Raw genomic sequence first — 16,382 nt, forward strand, 5'->3', positions numbered from 1 at the left:
ACCTACCTCTCCCTATATTTAGGGCATTTTGCGATTGACCTTTCTATGCCGACGTGTGTCGTCTGTCATTGGGACAGGGGCACGGCAGGAATTTTCCCCACTTGGCTGATTGGCAGTTGCCATTTGGGTTTCACCTGCCGCGTAGCAAATCGTCACAACTTGCATATAGGCACTGGTTCATGTGATAGGGATGGGAGAACAGCCTCACCATCCCTATGTGAATGGTATTCTGTTAAAGGAATCCAGGGACTTGACTTGGTTTGGTCAACCCATGAGAGGGGGTTGTGCCCGTGCCTGAGTCCAGGGGAGCATCTGGGGAGTGAACAGAGTCTGCTCCCAGGCATTTCACCTTTTTCAGGTGTTCACCCTTGGCTGACCTATGATAGAGCTCTGGGTCAGCGCTACCTGCAACGGTGTAGGGAGCTAGTCGAACCAGAACCTATGCTACCATTCACTTTTCTGTAATCAATAAAGTTGTGGCCTAAATTCTGCCAAAAACAAAAACAAAAATTTGAGTCATGTGTGTATTTATTTAGGGGGGAGGTCTCTGGGTCTGAACACGCAAAGCACAAAATTGCAGAAATCCTCTGTGTTTATGTTCTTCCCGTTCACATGAAAATATTTCTCCAATCTTATCAGGCGTATGATTTAGACAATAATTTTGTGGAGATTTTCTTTCTATTTCATTTTTGTGGTGGATCTGTTTCTTCATTCTGTGTATGGTGGGAATGGAGCTATCTCCAAAAAAACTGGGATACATGTGCAGTTGTGCCAAAATATTCACTCAAAGCACAGTGTTAATAGCTTCATTTTGTATTTAGCATCCGGAAAACCAGGCAGTATCATATTTGGATCTGAACATGGAGTTTTGGTTCTTGCCTCTTGCCATTTTCTAAGCTACTTCATTTAGTCCTTTTTCTTTTTTTAAAAAAAGCAATTTGTTATAGTGGCCATCCCAGATAATTTGTTCCATCAGCTAATCACGTGTTGTGTGAATTATGTGTCTGTTTCAGAATAATTGTGGGTGGAAGTATGCATCTTCACTCGATGAAAATGTGAAGACACATCCTTTAATGAGGCCTTTTAAAACACTGACTGAAAAGGTAATAAAGGAAAGATCAAACTGCATTATTTAATGAAACAACAGATTTTGTGTGCATGTTTTGTTTGCATGTTTCATTAATACGTGAATATCACCGATGCTGCAAGGTGCATCTTTTTAATAAGCATTAAAATATGACAAGATTTAAATCCAAATCATGTTAAGTTTAGCTTTCCAAATTATATACAGTGAGATGACCTTTGTACAATACTCCAGTTTAGACTTATTCTAGGTGAAATGTTACAGAATTTGTATATATCTTTTTTTAAGGAAAAGGAAATCTATCGATGGCCTGCCAGAGAATCTCTTAAAACCATGTTAGCAATGGGATGGAGCCTAGAAAGGACAAAAGATGGAGATTCAATGGTACAACAACGTGAAAGCGAAAAGCTCCGTAGCATATCACAGTCCAGCCAAGTAAGGCAGAACTTTCTTATAAAAAAAGACTAGAGAAAAATATGAGTGCATTTTTCTCCCTGCAAACTAATGCTATTTCTGTTTTGCTATTTTTATTTTTTTATTTTTTAAAAGCACCTTTGTAGAAATATTGGTGTGGTGAACCAATCCTGTGAAATGTGTTAAGAATATTGCTTGCCACACTCTGAGATGGAGAGCATGTTGGAACATTCGCAATAGCAATTCCCCATGGCAAATTGTTCCAGTTGCCAATTTATTGTGACTTTTTCATATCTAATGATCAGGTGACTCAGCCCTTATTTGTGAGGAAAGTTTTTTTTAACACAATACAGTTTTTAATAGAATGCTATTTTCCCTCCCACTTGCTCCACAGGGAGGAATATGCAAACTAGATAGATCTTACCTTGCTGCGGGAGGACAGAACCCCTAGCTTTCTTCCTGCCTTGCTCCCATGCAGGTTGGGTGACAGCTGTACGCTGTCAACTACACTAGGCAGTCCGACCCCATGATATTGCACAAGAATCTGTGGACTTAGCACTCACACCTGTAGAACATGGCTCCACAAAGACACATCTTTCTGGTGCAGGGGTGTAAATTTGAGTTCATCATACTCCTTTCCACTTCATAGGTCTTGTGTGTCAGCAGTTGTATAGGCCCTCAGCAAGCCTCTCTTTCACTGTAGTGGCAGGGATTTAGCTTGTCAGGGTCTGAAGAAACATGGCTCCTTCCAGGCTTCCATGCCACCTTCCACCCTGTTCTAGAGAATTTCCCAACACTCTGGAGCTGATTTTTAGGGGATGGTGGGGACTGCAGGATATTGGCAAAAATCTGCTCTCCTGCTGCATTCAACGATGCTTCCACGGGATCAAAAGCCTTTCCACGAGTACTATGGTACTAACTGAATTTCACCCTAATTTAAGTTTTTAATAACACTTAGCATCGGGCATTTTGCATCCTTAAAATAACTTCATTCAATATAGATTGACATGTAAAGAATCTAAATATGCAAAAAAAAACCAACAACCACTAATTCTTCCTTTTAATAATAGGGAAATGGATACAACCCAGCACCACTTGATCTTTCAAATGTTGTACTCTCCAGAGAAATCCAGGTTTGTATAAGGCTATTCAAAAATGTAGGAAAACACCTATTCATACTTAAATAAGAGCAGAAAGGGCCAACAAGAGAGTGTCCTTATGTTCAAAAGTACTGTGCTCTAGCCACAGAACAGAAAGTATCATAACCATAAGGCATTTCAAACAAACCACATCCAACATAAATAGGTCCTCATTTTCCTAGGACCTGCACCATAAAGGGCATCCTTTATGGTATTATCTGCCCTGACTCCCATCTATGTAACAAAGCATTGGGAGACCGAAATAGCCTTTCCCTAAGCAGATGCCCTCATTAGGTATTCCCCCTTCCCAGCTTAACACTTACTATAAATGATATATTTAAATACTATAATATATATTTCTGAAAAATTGTATTTCTTTTGATTTTGGATTATTCCTTCTTGATTTGGTGGTGATACAGGGAATGGTTGAAGTGGTAGCAGAAAACTATCATAACATTTGGGCTAAAAAGAAGAAAACTGAATTGGAAAGTAAAGGTAAGACTGAAATGTTTTGTGTGAAACCTGATATTCAGTAGGGGAATATCTGAAAATACAGATGACATGATAAGAATAGCCTTAGGCTGCAATCCTAAACCCACTTACTTGGGAGTAAAATCAATGGAATTCAATGGGACTTACCTCTAAGTAGATGAAATGACGATCACAGCCTTAGTTTGTCTGTCAATTCCTATTGTAAATATTAACACTTCTCTCATCTTACCATAGGTGGAGGTAGTCATCCTTTATTAGTACCTTATGACACGTTGACAGCCAAAGAAAAGTCTCGGGATAGGGAGAAAGCACAAGAACTGTTTAAATTTCTTCTAGTGAATGGCATTGTCATATCCAGGCAAGTTGTATATCACTGTGTAAATAACTTGTGTTGCCCAAGTTTTTTGTTTTATTTCTCTTGCTTTGAACATAGCCAAATAAACCTTTTCCCAATGAGCTTTGGCCCACTTGACCTTGTTGGCTACTCATGTATACTCTTCCTTCATGGTTGAACCTTTCTTCCATGCCCTTAAATCTCGGCTCATCTGTAAGCTCCTTATGAAGCCATACCATATACTTTAGATGCCTCCCACTTTTCTTACTTGTTGGAATTGTCTGCATTTGTGCCTTCAATATTTCACCTTTAAGAAACTCCCATCCATCCTGAATCCCCTTCGCTTTGAGTATTTTTGACCATGGGGCCTTTCCCAGTAGTTCTTTCAGCTTTTTCAAAATTGGCCTTCTTGGCATCTCCAGCTACACTCAGCTTCCCCTTGCCTCCATATCATGAAACCCAAAAGGGTGTGATTACTTCCTCCCAAGGTTCCCAGTACTGTCGATCAGTTCCTCCCTGTTGGTGAGATTGTGGCTAGATTCATCTTATGCTCTGTCATTGAGAGACAGATGCAAATTGACATCTGGTCTGAGCTCCATACGTTGGGAAGAAATTGTTGGGTGAAGAGGCTCTGAGTTATATATTGAAAGGTAAGAAGAAGGTCATGCCTTCTGGATCCAGTAATGAAACAGCAAAATTTGTTTTAATGATACCATCCATATCAAATTAGTCATTCCTTACAATCCGGTTTCAGAGACCTTGATATTTGGTCCAGTTTTCCTTCCCGGGGGTAGTCCAAATTTCAGTCTAGAGAGCAGCAGCCTAGTTCAGGATTCCCAGATGTTATACCATCCAGAGGAGGAATGCAGCAAAATCAATTTTGATTCTCCATAGCCACCATTGGGGATGCGGGTTGCTTCATGTTGCTACCAGATGAGAAGCAAGCAAATTTCCTCACTGGGTGAAGAATTATGTTAAAGATACTGGATAGAATTTCAAACCCTTCTGCCAAGTCACTTCACATGATAATCAGAAATCCAGAGAAACAGGAATTGATGCAAGCGGCCATAGGTCATCTTCTTCAGATAGCTGCAGTCAAGCAAGTAACCTCAGAACAGAGGTTTTCAGGTGTTTATTGTTCCAAAGAAAAGGGGCACTTGGCAGGTGATATTGGATTTGAAATTCTTGAACAAGTTTGTAACATACTGAATTTTTTGTATGGAAACGTTGATCTTCCTTGGGGAGGCATAACTAGCTGGCTTCAGCAGATTTCACCAAGGTCTATCTCCATGTGCCAATCTACCCAGAGCATTGACAGTTTCTCAGCTTTGCCTATGCAGGTCAACATTTTCAGTTCAACATTTTAGGGCCCCCTCAAAAATACATTTATGGTAAATGAATGGTACTCTTTTCCCACTTAGAAGCTACAACCCTAAAAAATGGGCAATTTCAAATAATGTTTCAAAAGTAACATGTACAATATGATAAGGTAGCTCACTTTGAAGTCATTAATATTAAGCAAACATGCTTCTTTATACTAGAGGCTTAAGTGGCATGGAGATGGACGCTTCATCCATGGAAAAGAGGTTTGCCTATAAATTTCTGAAGAAGATTCTCAAATACGTTGACTCTGCTCAAGAATTCATCGCACATTTAGGTAAGTTTCTGTAGGCTACTAATCAGAAAGGCAGATTTTACCCTAATTCAGTTACATTCCCTATTGTTGTCATTTCCTTGTGAAGTGGCATGGACTGTGCAGGGCTTTGATCCTTACTTGCTGTGCAGAAGTGTTTGCAGGATTGCTTGACCTTGCAGATTGAGCATCCACAAGCAGCCTCTGTCTGCCCCATCTTCCTGAGCCCACCACCCAACATGTATCTGCGCAAGAGAAAGGGAGAGTAGTGGCGGCCATGACAGGCACCCTTAATTTAGCTTTCCCTTTGAGGAAACATGCATTGTCCAGAGTGAATGTCATGCAGAAAATGCCAGTTCCACCCACATGGTGCTTTTTTCTCAAAGGAATAGCGCGCAAACTGTTAATGTAGAGTCCCCAGTGAGAAAAGATCACCCTGTGCTCTTTCCAACAGAAGAAAGGGTCCTCAGCACTAGTTTCCCTACAGAATGCTCCTCCCAGGAGGGGCAAGGGTGCTTGGAGCTTTTTCAACTGCTGCCTCTACTTCCCCATCTTCTGCCTCAGGAGGGAAGAGAGAAGCTTTGATGGTGGGTGAAGATGCTGGCCAAGCATCTTCAAGGGAATTATGTGCACACGAGCTTTGTGGTCTTTTGTGTTCACACATGTCTTTCAAGAAAGAAAAAAGGGATGCTCACTTACCCTTAAATTCACATTTAAGAAGCTCCTTTCAAAGCAATGTTGAATAGTGTGAAGAACAGGAGGGTGAAGTTAGGCATGCTACTGATTCCTCATTTGAGTTAGTATGGCCACCCAAGTGCAATTTTTATTTTTGAAATTTGTATACCATACTTTATCAATTGATTCCAGAGTGCTTTACAACATTAAAACAACAAAATTCAGTAAGAAGTATAAAATTAAGAGAAGGTTATAAAAACAGCAGAATAATGATGATGATGATGATGATGATGATGATGATGATGATGATGATGGGCCTGTGGTCATGTGAGAGGATTTACCCAATCCACTGTCCCCAGCATCCCACTTCTAAATCTACGCTGCAGGTGATCCAATAGTTCTTTTTCCCAAACCTGTAACTTATGGGCCATATCTCACCCTAAAAAGAGGCACCCTAATACTCTCCCAAAATCTGTCATTAAAAAATATCTCTTGGGTTTGTTCTTGCCTGTTCCAGTGATTCCCTCACTGTGATTGCATGATGCAAAAAAGTTATTTGTGCTTCACATAAATGAAGCAGCAGTTAAATGAAAAACTATTTCAGAAAAGGAAAAAAACTCATTTTTGGGGGGAAGCTTCAAAAATAGGAGTTGAGCACACACAGATGGACTTTCTCACTTCATCTTCAGCGTCCACAAGATCTTAAGCAACTTTATCATTTATCACGTTTGCCTAAATGGAGATAATCACTGAACAGGAGCACATAGTTGGCTCTTCTGTTCCTCTGTAGATCATATGGTTGGTGCTTCTGAAATTTTGACCTCATGTATTTCAAAAGCCCATGGAAGATGTAAATTGATATTTTTGCCTAGTGTTATTTACCATTTTATTGTTTCTCTCCAGAAGCTATTGTCACCAGTGGAAAAACTGAGAAATCACCACATGACCAAGAAATTAAGTTCTTTGCCAAAGTGAGTTGTTACATTAAAAAAACAAATGAACTACTTTAACTTTCACAGTAATGCAAGAATATAGTATGTATTAATGTTAAGATTTTGTAAAGAAACCCAAATAAATTGGTATTGAAAATTAGTTAGTGCTTTAAGGCTCCCTCTCCCTCTCCCTCTCCCTCTCTCCCTCTCTCCCTCTCCCTCTCTCTCTCTCTCTCTCTCTCTCTCTCTCTCTCTCTCTCTCTCTCAATGTAGGGCTGCCATCATGCAGCCCGCATTGGAAGATTTGTAGTGCCTCATCACAGTCTTGGATTTAGATGATGTTGAGGCAGGGTTGGAGGGCAAAGTGAAGGCAGGTTATACAACAGCAGTGGCCATGGCATGGGAGCAAGAATGAAGGGACACCAAGAGGGGAATAGTGGTGGTTTAAAACAATGGTGGAAGTTTAAGTAAAGCAGCGATGGAGGGACACATGTACCTCCAATGACAGTGTAAGATCCACGAGTACCCTCAAGCAGCTCACCTTCTTCTTCAAGGAGAGTGAAACCTCATCCAAAATAGGTTGCGTTCTATTCATTCAGACTGAAGAACCACCCCGGTTGCAGTCTAATTTCTGTGAGAGAGAATTTTCATTTTGTCTAGGATTAAAACCTCACTAAACACTGAGAAAGATGGTGGGTAGATAAGGAACAGGAAGTGGAGAGGTATGAAGGAAGGGTGTAAAGTAAGATATGGACTGAAAAAAGAATGAATGCCATCATGGGAATTAGTTAATTAACAAGTTAAAAGTTAAAGGAATTGCTAACTGGTTAAATTTTTCAACTGTAAACTTCACTTTAAAAAAAGTTAACTTTATCCTTTTTACAAGTTAAATCTAAAACTTTGTATCTGAATTCCCTAGGTTCTGCTTCCACTAGTTGACCAGTATTTTACCAACCATTGCCTGTATTTCCTCTCCTCCCCAACTAAGCCACTCAGCAGCAGTGGATATGCTTCAAATAAAGAAAAAGAAATGGTAGCAAGGTATGTAAGCAAGAAAAAATACAGTCTATGACACTGGAAAAATCATGATATAATACAGGTATTAGGCTCTTTAAAATATTTATTTCATATAACTCTAGCCAGGTTTTTTTTATATAATCCAAACTTGTATTTTAATTATATCATCAGATGTCAAAGAGATAAACAACTACCTAACATTTAGAAGACATCTGCAGGCAGCCCTGTTCAGGGAAGTTTTTAATGTGTGACATTTTAATGTATTTTTCATCTTTGTTGGAAGCCGCCCAGAGTGACTGGGGAAACCCAGCCAGATGGGTGGGGTACAAATTATTATTATTATTATTATTATTATTATTATTATTATTATTATTATTATATTATTATTATTATTATTATTATTATTATTATTATTATTATTCTAGTCTACATTGAGTGGTCACACATGTGCCTCTTCATACAGTCACCTTACACTCTAGTGATGCTGATAATAGAACAATAATATGAAAAATAACATGAATAACTTTATATACATATCTTTTTTGTCAATTTAGTTAGAAATGTAATTACAAAAAGAAGTAAAACTCCTTTTAAGCCCCTTTCTTGCTGGTTAAGAATTCTGTCATTTTTATTTATTTCTCTACATTATTGATTTTCTCACTGATTCTCTTGTCTTTCCTTCAAATTATTATCCTGGGGGAGATAGGTGTTTTTTTTTTCTAAATAGATTTTTTTTAAGATACTAAATAAGATTTTTCCAAAAGTTTCACTTTCAGTGATGTTTTAATCTGGATATAATTCTCAAATTTTATCTAAGTGTTTTCATTCACAATATACTGATTTTATTGCTCATGTTCAGTATTATATATAGAACACTTTATCAGACATTTTTCTAAAATGCAAATATGTTGCTTTTGGTTTCTCACTTTCTGTTTGTAAGTCCATTAAAATACTATCCAATCTTTCCTGGTATTATTTATTCTTTAGAATCCTATGTTGTTGTTTATTCATGGCTTTGGTTTTTGCTCATGGAAGGAGGGCATCCTTGTGGGTGAGTCCTCCTATCTACCTCAAAGATTCAGAGGTTCCAAAGGCTTCCAGAACCTCTGTTGGGAGAGGGAGCCCTCTCAAACATTGTCCATCCTCACCTAGAGGTAGCATGGTATCCATTACTTTCCAAGGTATGGGTTGTTGCTGTTTTCTTGACTCTTCCCCATGACTAGTTTTAGCTAGTTAGTAAAGTTTCTATCTTAGGTTTTCGTTTGTTTGTTTTGGGACTCACTGCTGAAGAGGTGATAGAGTAGTCAGCCACATACAAAACAAGTTGACATTCTGACATCCCCCCAGGAGCTGCCTGGATCCAATTCGGGAGGGTTGATTTATTCCACTTGTGTCTAAAAGCATCTCAGCATCTAGGGCAGAGATGGGCAGCACGTGACCCTCTGAATGTTGTTGGACTGCAACTCCCATCAGCCCCAACCATGATGGCCATAGAGAAGACTGTAGTTATATCCAGCAACATATGGAGGGCCGCAGATTCACCATCCCTGATCAGTGGGTAAAATCTTAAGTGTTGACTTCTACTGCCATCCATTATTGATGGCAAATCATTCTGTCCTGGGTATAGAGAGTGGTTGTCTGAGCAATGAAAAAGGTGTCTGACAAAAATAAGGAATGAAGTGCAATGAAAATCAAAGGAATTGACAGCTTCACTCTTTGGAGACTGGTGTATTGTGCTTTTCCTTTAGATCTAATACCATGGAGACAGTTACAGATAACTGTAAACGGAATTGTTCTCCCTATGGGTACAGTCTACCTACTGTTAATGTAGTCCTTGTGATGAATCCACCATGCTCCTTTTTACAGGAGGTTTGGGGGAAGACATCTCAGACAGGTGTATAGATCTTACTGAAGAGGGAAATCCAGGGGACATTTAAACTGCCCCCCAGGAAGGGGGGAGACTGAATAATGGTGGGTTTCTTAATCCAGCCATTCTCCTACAGCTTTTTAAACTGCGTACTTGATTAATACAAACCTCAGAGCACTGGAACGTCACCACCTTCCTTTGTTGAAAGCTGGTGTCAACCATGAGCTTCTAATGTAAACTCCCTTTTTCAGTCTAATCCAGGGTTTGTTGGAGCGGCATACTAGCTTCCATAGCCTGCTGCTTGTTTTGCCTAGGAAGAATGCTCATCTACTGTGTCAACTCCCAAGTGGAGGAAGAAGGCAGGCAGGACTAGGCAGAGGGACACCTTCCCAGCAGGGTGGACCAGGAGTTTGGATTGCTCTGTTAATCAATTGAGTGCAGATTGCTAGCTTCTAATCTAAAGCCCACCCTATTTTGGGGTGCTAAGCTTTTTGGTGATTTCCTGAATGATGCACCAACTAAAATGAAGTTTAAAAGCCTAAGTTATCTCTTCCTAAATAAGGAGAAGCAGAAGGTTAATATGAGTCAGAACTCATTTTGCAATCATAGAGTTCCTTTTTGAGCTAGCTAATTTTGACCTATCAGGTATTAATAGTAAAATATAGCCACTAGCCAGAACTAAGCAGCAGTAGAGACAAAATTCTGTTTGATGCCATATTTTATCAGTGGGAAACTTAATATTTCTTCTACATGTGGGAACCGTTAACTACTCACCCTTCAGCCTGATGTCCAGTCTTTTGGAAATTTGTATAAGAAAGAACTGTGTACCAAGGTGGTCGTTGTTGCCTTTTTCTGTTGAGCAGACCAAAGTTCTGGAAGCTTAAGAAAATTGCAAAATCAGATCAACAGCTTCTATTATTGTTGATGGACCTATTCCCATAATGTCCAATGTAATATTTAGACCCAGCCTAGCTTTGCCTCGTTGCATGAAAATTTAACAATTTAAATGGGCTAGGATATGCTCGTACAATAATTAATATAATTGTGGCTTCTCATAAAAGATATCCAATCAAACCTAAAAACTGCTATAAAGTGTGTTTAAGCTGTTGCCAAAGAAAGAAGGTGGCCCTCAATAAGACTAATGTCTCTCATTTACTGAGACTTCTAATGCAGAACTTTCACAGGGGCTATGATCTGATGCTACACCTGCTGAGACACTCACACAATAAGCACACAATAAGCAAAATTTGAAAATGGTCGGTTTAATTAGTCTACTTCCAGTGCATATATTCTCTTCATATAATTCTTCCATCAGGCTCTTCTTATTGCTGACAAAACCATATTTTAAGCCAATTCATATGCTCTCAGACCAACTCCTGACCTTGAAAGTCCAGTTCCTGGTGGCAGTTAGGATATCTGGTGGCAGGAAGGATGTCTTAGCTGTATGCTCTTGCCTTTCAGGAACCCAGGCACTGATGTCTTTATTTAGAAGATTTATGAAATCTTGCTTTAGCTGAGATTCCTGCATTGCAGGGGGTTGGACGATGGCCCTTGGGTCCCTTCCAACTCTACAATTCTATGATTCTGTGATTCCCTAAAGTAATTTGTCCCACAAAATGCAGGAATTGGTTCTCTCCTATTTTCCCCCTAACTCATTCCACGAGAGAGGGGGGGAGGGAGGGAGGGAGGGAGGGAGGGAGGGAGGGAGGAGGCTGGCTTACGTTGGATACATGTTGGATACTCAATATGTATTTATGGAGAACAATATTTACTAAATAAGTAATTGGACTTCAGATTCCTTGTTTATTTTCTTCCATAGTTTCTTGGGACAGAAAGATTTCTAGAGCAACTCTAAATATGTGGCTTTGGACTCCATGTTCCCTGGAGTAGTGTGATGCTCTAAATAAAGATATATGTGCCTCTCTTCCTCAAAGACTGTATGACATTAGTATACTAATTACCTTTTAAGCCACCAGGAGGTATTTTGGCACATTGAGGGTAGGCACCATAGCTGCTCTGATTACCAACCCACCATTATCTCATATCTGAAGAGTAGCTGCGGGATGGGCACTCAGTACACCTACTTCTGTATAGATGCCTTCACTGAAGCACAATTTGAGTAAAGAATCCTATCACAGATGTATTGAAGTTAGGCCTCACCTCTTGATGGGTTCTCGTGCTTAACATTAATTTGAAGGATATCCTTGCATGACCTAGGAAAATATTGCTTATCCTGAGGGTTCTTTCTGGTCATGAAAATGGGGACATCCTGCATTATTTCACACTAGAATCTTGAAATGACCTCTTGTCCTGGTTGAGTTAACTAAAGTTGCAGTATTAGAACTTAATAATAGTCATTTATTTCTGGTTAGATGATCTTTTGTTCCTCAGCTGTTGGAAGCCTCCAAAACTGAGAGGTTTCCTCCTCCCAGCAGAGATTCCAGAAGCCTCTGGAAGTCCTGCCTTCTTGAAATGGATGGGAGGAGTCAGCCATCAAAGGATGTTCTCCTTTCCATGACAAGAAAGAGCCCTCATAAGTAAGTCCAATAATTATTTCCATTATCTTCTGATGACTTTTATCTTCTCAATTTCATTTTGTCTTGCTTACTATTTGGTTGCTAAGAGTAGAACTGATGAAGCAGAAAATATAAGTTGGTTTTTTTCCCTGGTGCCATAACCTTATGTAGCAATGCTTTAACATAACTGTTATTTGTGATCAATTTTTTTTTTAAATTTGAATTCTGTATTTTTTCACATTCTTAAGTTCTTTTATTTTGTACCTTCAAAAAGAAATGACCATTACAGAATGATTTGGTTACATAACATATATAGTGGTCAAAGAGCTCATTTGTGAAAGAAAATTTAATTTTTTTTAGAATAGTATTCACTTTCCCCCTAGATGTATAGAAAATAATTTCTAAATGCAGTTATTATCAAACTCAGCTTCTATTTAACTCAAAACATACTTTGTATCTTTGTTTCACATCTACCATTCTCACAGTTGCTCCTCACTACTGTATTAATTTATTATCTAAACAAATCTTTAACCCCTCTGTATTTTTCCTGCTGTTTTGCATTCTTTTCGGCTTTAGCCTTTTCTGCAAACTTGCTGCTCTTGTTAGACATAGGATTTCACTTTTTGGTAAGTTAAGAAAGATTTTCATTAAGTTATCATCACAAGTTGTCTGGGATATTTCTGGGTTGATGAGAAATTGTTGACTGCTTTTTAGCTAGTAATCATGAAAAGATTTTTTTTTTAAGATAAAGTATCCCTGAACTGTCCCTTTGTAGTGTCCTTTCAATCTCTCCTGCTGTCATACCCTGGAACAATTCTGTAAAATTGTTTACGAGTCCCATTTCCTGCATCTGTATCAACAGATATCTACTTTGTTTTCTGACTACGGTGTTATCAATAATATATTTAAGCAAATGCAGAAGAGCGTGATAATATCATGCAAAGTACTAGATACTGGAAGAGAAATTTTAATATGTTGTGGAGGAGCAATCGTAGCATCTTGCTAAGTACAATATACTATCCTTGCACAAACTGCACAGAAACTTGATAATTTGCAGAGTGATGCTATGGGTGGTCATGGTGGTGAGTTTCTTTGGTGGAGCTCCCACCATTACCTAAACCCTTTTGGCTTCAACTCAGATACATTTTTCCCCATAAATGTTTTTTTCGGCCAGGAGCTAAGACTATGTACTACTCATGAGTGAGGTCCTTACTCACAAGTGTGAAGGGAGGGAGTGGAGGGAAATATGGGAGAGCCACTTAGAAGAGGCTGAAGATTGGAAATGCCAAGGAAGAAAGACTTCTGAAGCTTCTCTTTGAGACAATCATAGCTCAGAGCTGAGAAGGAGCATGGGTGAGATCCAGCTCCCTTCTACTGAGGCATTAGACCACAGATTGGAGCCTTAAAGGTGCAAGGCACAGATGCACATTCTGCACATCTTCTAACCTTTTGGATTTTTGGTTCCCCTGAACACTCTAGATATTTTCTGATTGGCAGTTCTCTAATCAAAGAAATCCAAGTAAATTATGAATGGGGAAAAATATATATATAAGGCAAGTAGAAAGGGCAGTCTACATGCTCTCCATTAACCTGATAATTAGATGATGTAAGAAGAAAAATTAACAAAGATTCCAACTTTTGTTAAAAGAATAATATATCAGATTTCCCCAGCATAAGTATGTTCAATAAATGTATTAATTTTTATTTTACCTTTTTAAAAAGAGAAATTAAAAGAGCAACACGTTTCCCCATTCATTTTGAATAGGTAGTGATGCTGCTACAATGGTTAGCTGCCTACACATCTTAGCTCAGACACTAGACACAAGGTAAGTTTACTCCTTTTATCAATCTTATATATGAATACTATTTCACCCAAATAATTTTTTCCCAGCAGAACTTTTTTCTTGAAAGCTATGTAGTAACATATACCATATACTGTTCAATTTAGGCTGTAATCCTATACATATTGGCAAATATGCTCACTGAATTTGAGGAGACTTACTTCTGAGTAGACTTCTGAGTAGACATCTGTAGATTGTATGGTCAGGAGGTTTAGTTGAAAGCAAGGTGTAAAAGTGGTGAATTTTGCAATACTTAAAATTCATCATTAAAACTTAAGGCTTGGTGCTATTTTCATTTTCCGTAGAGGTAAATTTCAAAAGCAAAAGTAGAAAATGGTTAAAAATGGTTATAAAATTGCAGTTTTTAAAAGTAGTTCACTTCAGCTTTACTAATCTATCCTTTTTAGCAATTGCAATCTAAGCAGGAGTGCGTCTGCTATTTCCCAACCAGCGCCCCTAGGTGGCATCTGAGTCTGAGAAAGAATCTGCAAATGCACACTGAGCAATAACTGAGAAGCAGAGGCAAGCCTCTTTTCCTGATACATGTGTAATGTTGGTATCCCTGTGCAGAAGCCTACTAGAAGTAAGTCTCATTTCATAGCACCAGGGTAAATAATCTCACCATTATAGGACTTGGTGCAAGTGCACTAAAATTAGCTTCCTCGCCATAATTTCCCACATAGTTTCTTAGCGTGCTTAGTCAGAACTGTTGAATAGCCATGTAATTACTGGTCTATGTCTGGTCAATGTAGACACCTATATCTCAAAGAAACAGACATTAATTGAGGAAGTCTAGATTTGCTATGGAGAATTGTGGGCATTTGATTTCTAAGTGACGCTCTATAAATTGTCCTGTAGAACCGTCATGAAATCAGGTTCAGAGCTGGTTAAAGCAGGACTGCGTGCCTTCTTTGAAAATGCAGCTGAAGATCTGGAGAAGACATCAGAAAATCTTAAACTTGGAAAATTTACCCATTCCCGTACACAGATTAAAGGGGTCTCACAGAATATCAACTATACAACAGTGGCATTGTTGCCTGTTCTAACATCAATTTTTGAACATGTTGCTCAGCATCATTTTGGCACCGATTTGCTATGTAAGTCTTCTCAGTTTTCTCTTTGATTTTCAGATATTGTTTCAGTTGTAACTAGGAATGAATGAGGATTCCACTGCTCATTCCAAAATGGGTCAGGGCTTTGCACTCAACTGAAACTGAAACCATGTTTGCTCTTTTAGAAGTGTTCATTTAACTCACTGTCTTGTTTATTCTAATATGCTATGAGCTATGGCAAAATCTGAAATTAGCTGCATTATATTTTCATTTTTAATACATAGATTCAATGGAAGCTGTATGGCAGCTAATATGCTTCCAGCCTCATGTATTAATAAATTTTGAGCCCTTTGTGATGAATACAGTGGTACCTCGGGTTAAGTACTTAATTCATTCCGGAGGTCCGTTCTTAACCTGAAACTGTTCTTTACCTGAAGCACCACTTTAGCTAATGGGGCTTCCTGCTGCTGCCGCACCGCCAGAACACAATTTCTGTTCTCATCCTGAAGCAAAGTTCTTAACCCGAGGTAATATTTCTGGGTTAGCGGAGTCTGTAACCTGAAGCGTATGTAACCTGAGGTACCACTGTACAGGGATTTTTTTTCATTCAGGGATAAATTAACAGTAGCCTCCTGAATGTTGCTAGATTTTCATTCTAAGTGGTCAGTACTTCCATCTTATTTATGGAGGATTGTCACATCTTGTCTGAGAGGTCTCCTGCAGCAGACATTCAAGTGATGCAGCTTGTCCCAGAATAGGATGCAGTGAAGGGTGGGAAGTTTGCCTGTTGAAGCTTTGCCTGTTATTCAATTGCTAAAAACAGAGGGAATAGTTGTCAACCTCATTAAGTACTTTTCCTAGGCAAAGGGTCTTACATCAATGCTGCGCTGAAATACACCAGGCATTGGTGGAGACTGATATCCTATCTTCTGTGTGGTTCACAGGGGCCATGACTGTTTGAAGTTAATTAAAAGACACCCACTGATCCAAAAGTCTTTTACATCAGGTTCATAGGGACTGTGTGGGATTAGAGAGCGAGAGAGAGAGAGAGAGAGAGAGAGAGAGAGAGAGAGAGAGAGAGAGAGAGAGAGATGGGCCTTGTGATTAATTAAGACAGCAGTCCAATTTTAAAATTTTGTTAAGTCCAGGAACATATTGGATGGCATGTCTTCCATGAATCCTAGAGTCTTTGATCCAGCACAGGCCTCCATTCATGGAAGGAATGGAATTTTTATCAGTTATCTTTCCCATCTACAACCTTCTGTTCCAGCGAGCCCCCTAATCTTAAGGGGCAAGTTTTCAGTGGGATGCAGGGAAAAGAGCAAATCAATGAAAACCACCTTCCCCTTCTGTGAGGGGAGGATAGAAACTCTCTTCCTGTGAGTA

General features: G+C 39.0%; 1 protein-coding gene across 1 annotated transcript in view; it reads left to right on the top strand.

Moving 5' to 3' along the window:
- RYR3 (ryanodine receptor 3) overlaps positions 1–16,382 on the top strand; it is a 282,690-nt gene that overhangs the window by 186,375 nt on the left and 79,933 nt on the right. Inside the window, exons 53-64 of the mRNA XM_081886370.1 lie at positions 1,014–1,103; positions 1,373–1,519; positions 2,569–2,631; positions 3,057–3,132; positions 3,364–3,487; positions 5,005–5,120; positions 6,675–6,742; positions 7,623–7,744; positions 12,020–12,124; positions 12,680–12,729; positions 13,869–13,929; positions 14,803–15,041. Of these exons, the coding sequence (XP_081742496.1) occupies positions 1,014–1,103; positions 1,373–1,519; positions 2,569–2,631; positions 3,057–3,132; positions 3,364–3,487; positions 5,005–5,120; positions 6,675–6,742; positions 7,623–7,744; positions 12,020–12,124; positions 12,680–12,729; positions 13,869–13,929; positions 14,803–15,041 (1,261 nt within the window). The remainder of the gene's footprint in view (positions 1–1,013; positions 1,104–1,372; positions 1,520–2,568; positions 2,632–3,056; positions 3,133–3,363; positions 3,488–5,004; positions 5,121–6,674; positions 6,743–7,622; positions 7,745–12,019; positions 12,125–12,679; positions 12,730–13,868; positions 13,930–14,802; positions 15,042–16,382) is intronic.

The sequence above is a fragment of the Podarcis melisellensis genome (genome assembly GCF_964234715.1).
Source record: "Podarcis melisellensis genome assembly, chromosome: 1".
Classification (NCBI taxonomy): domain Eukaryota; kingdom Metazoa; phylum Chordata; class Lepidosauria; order Squamata; family Lacertidae; genus Podarcis; species Podarcis melisellensis.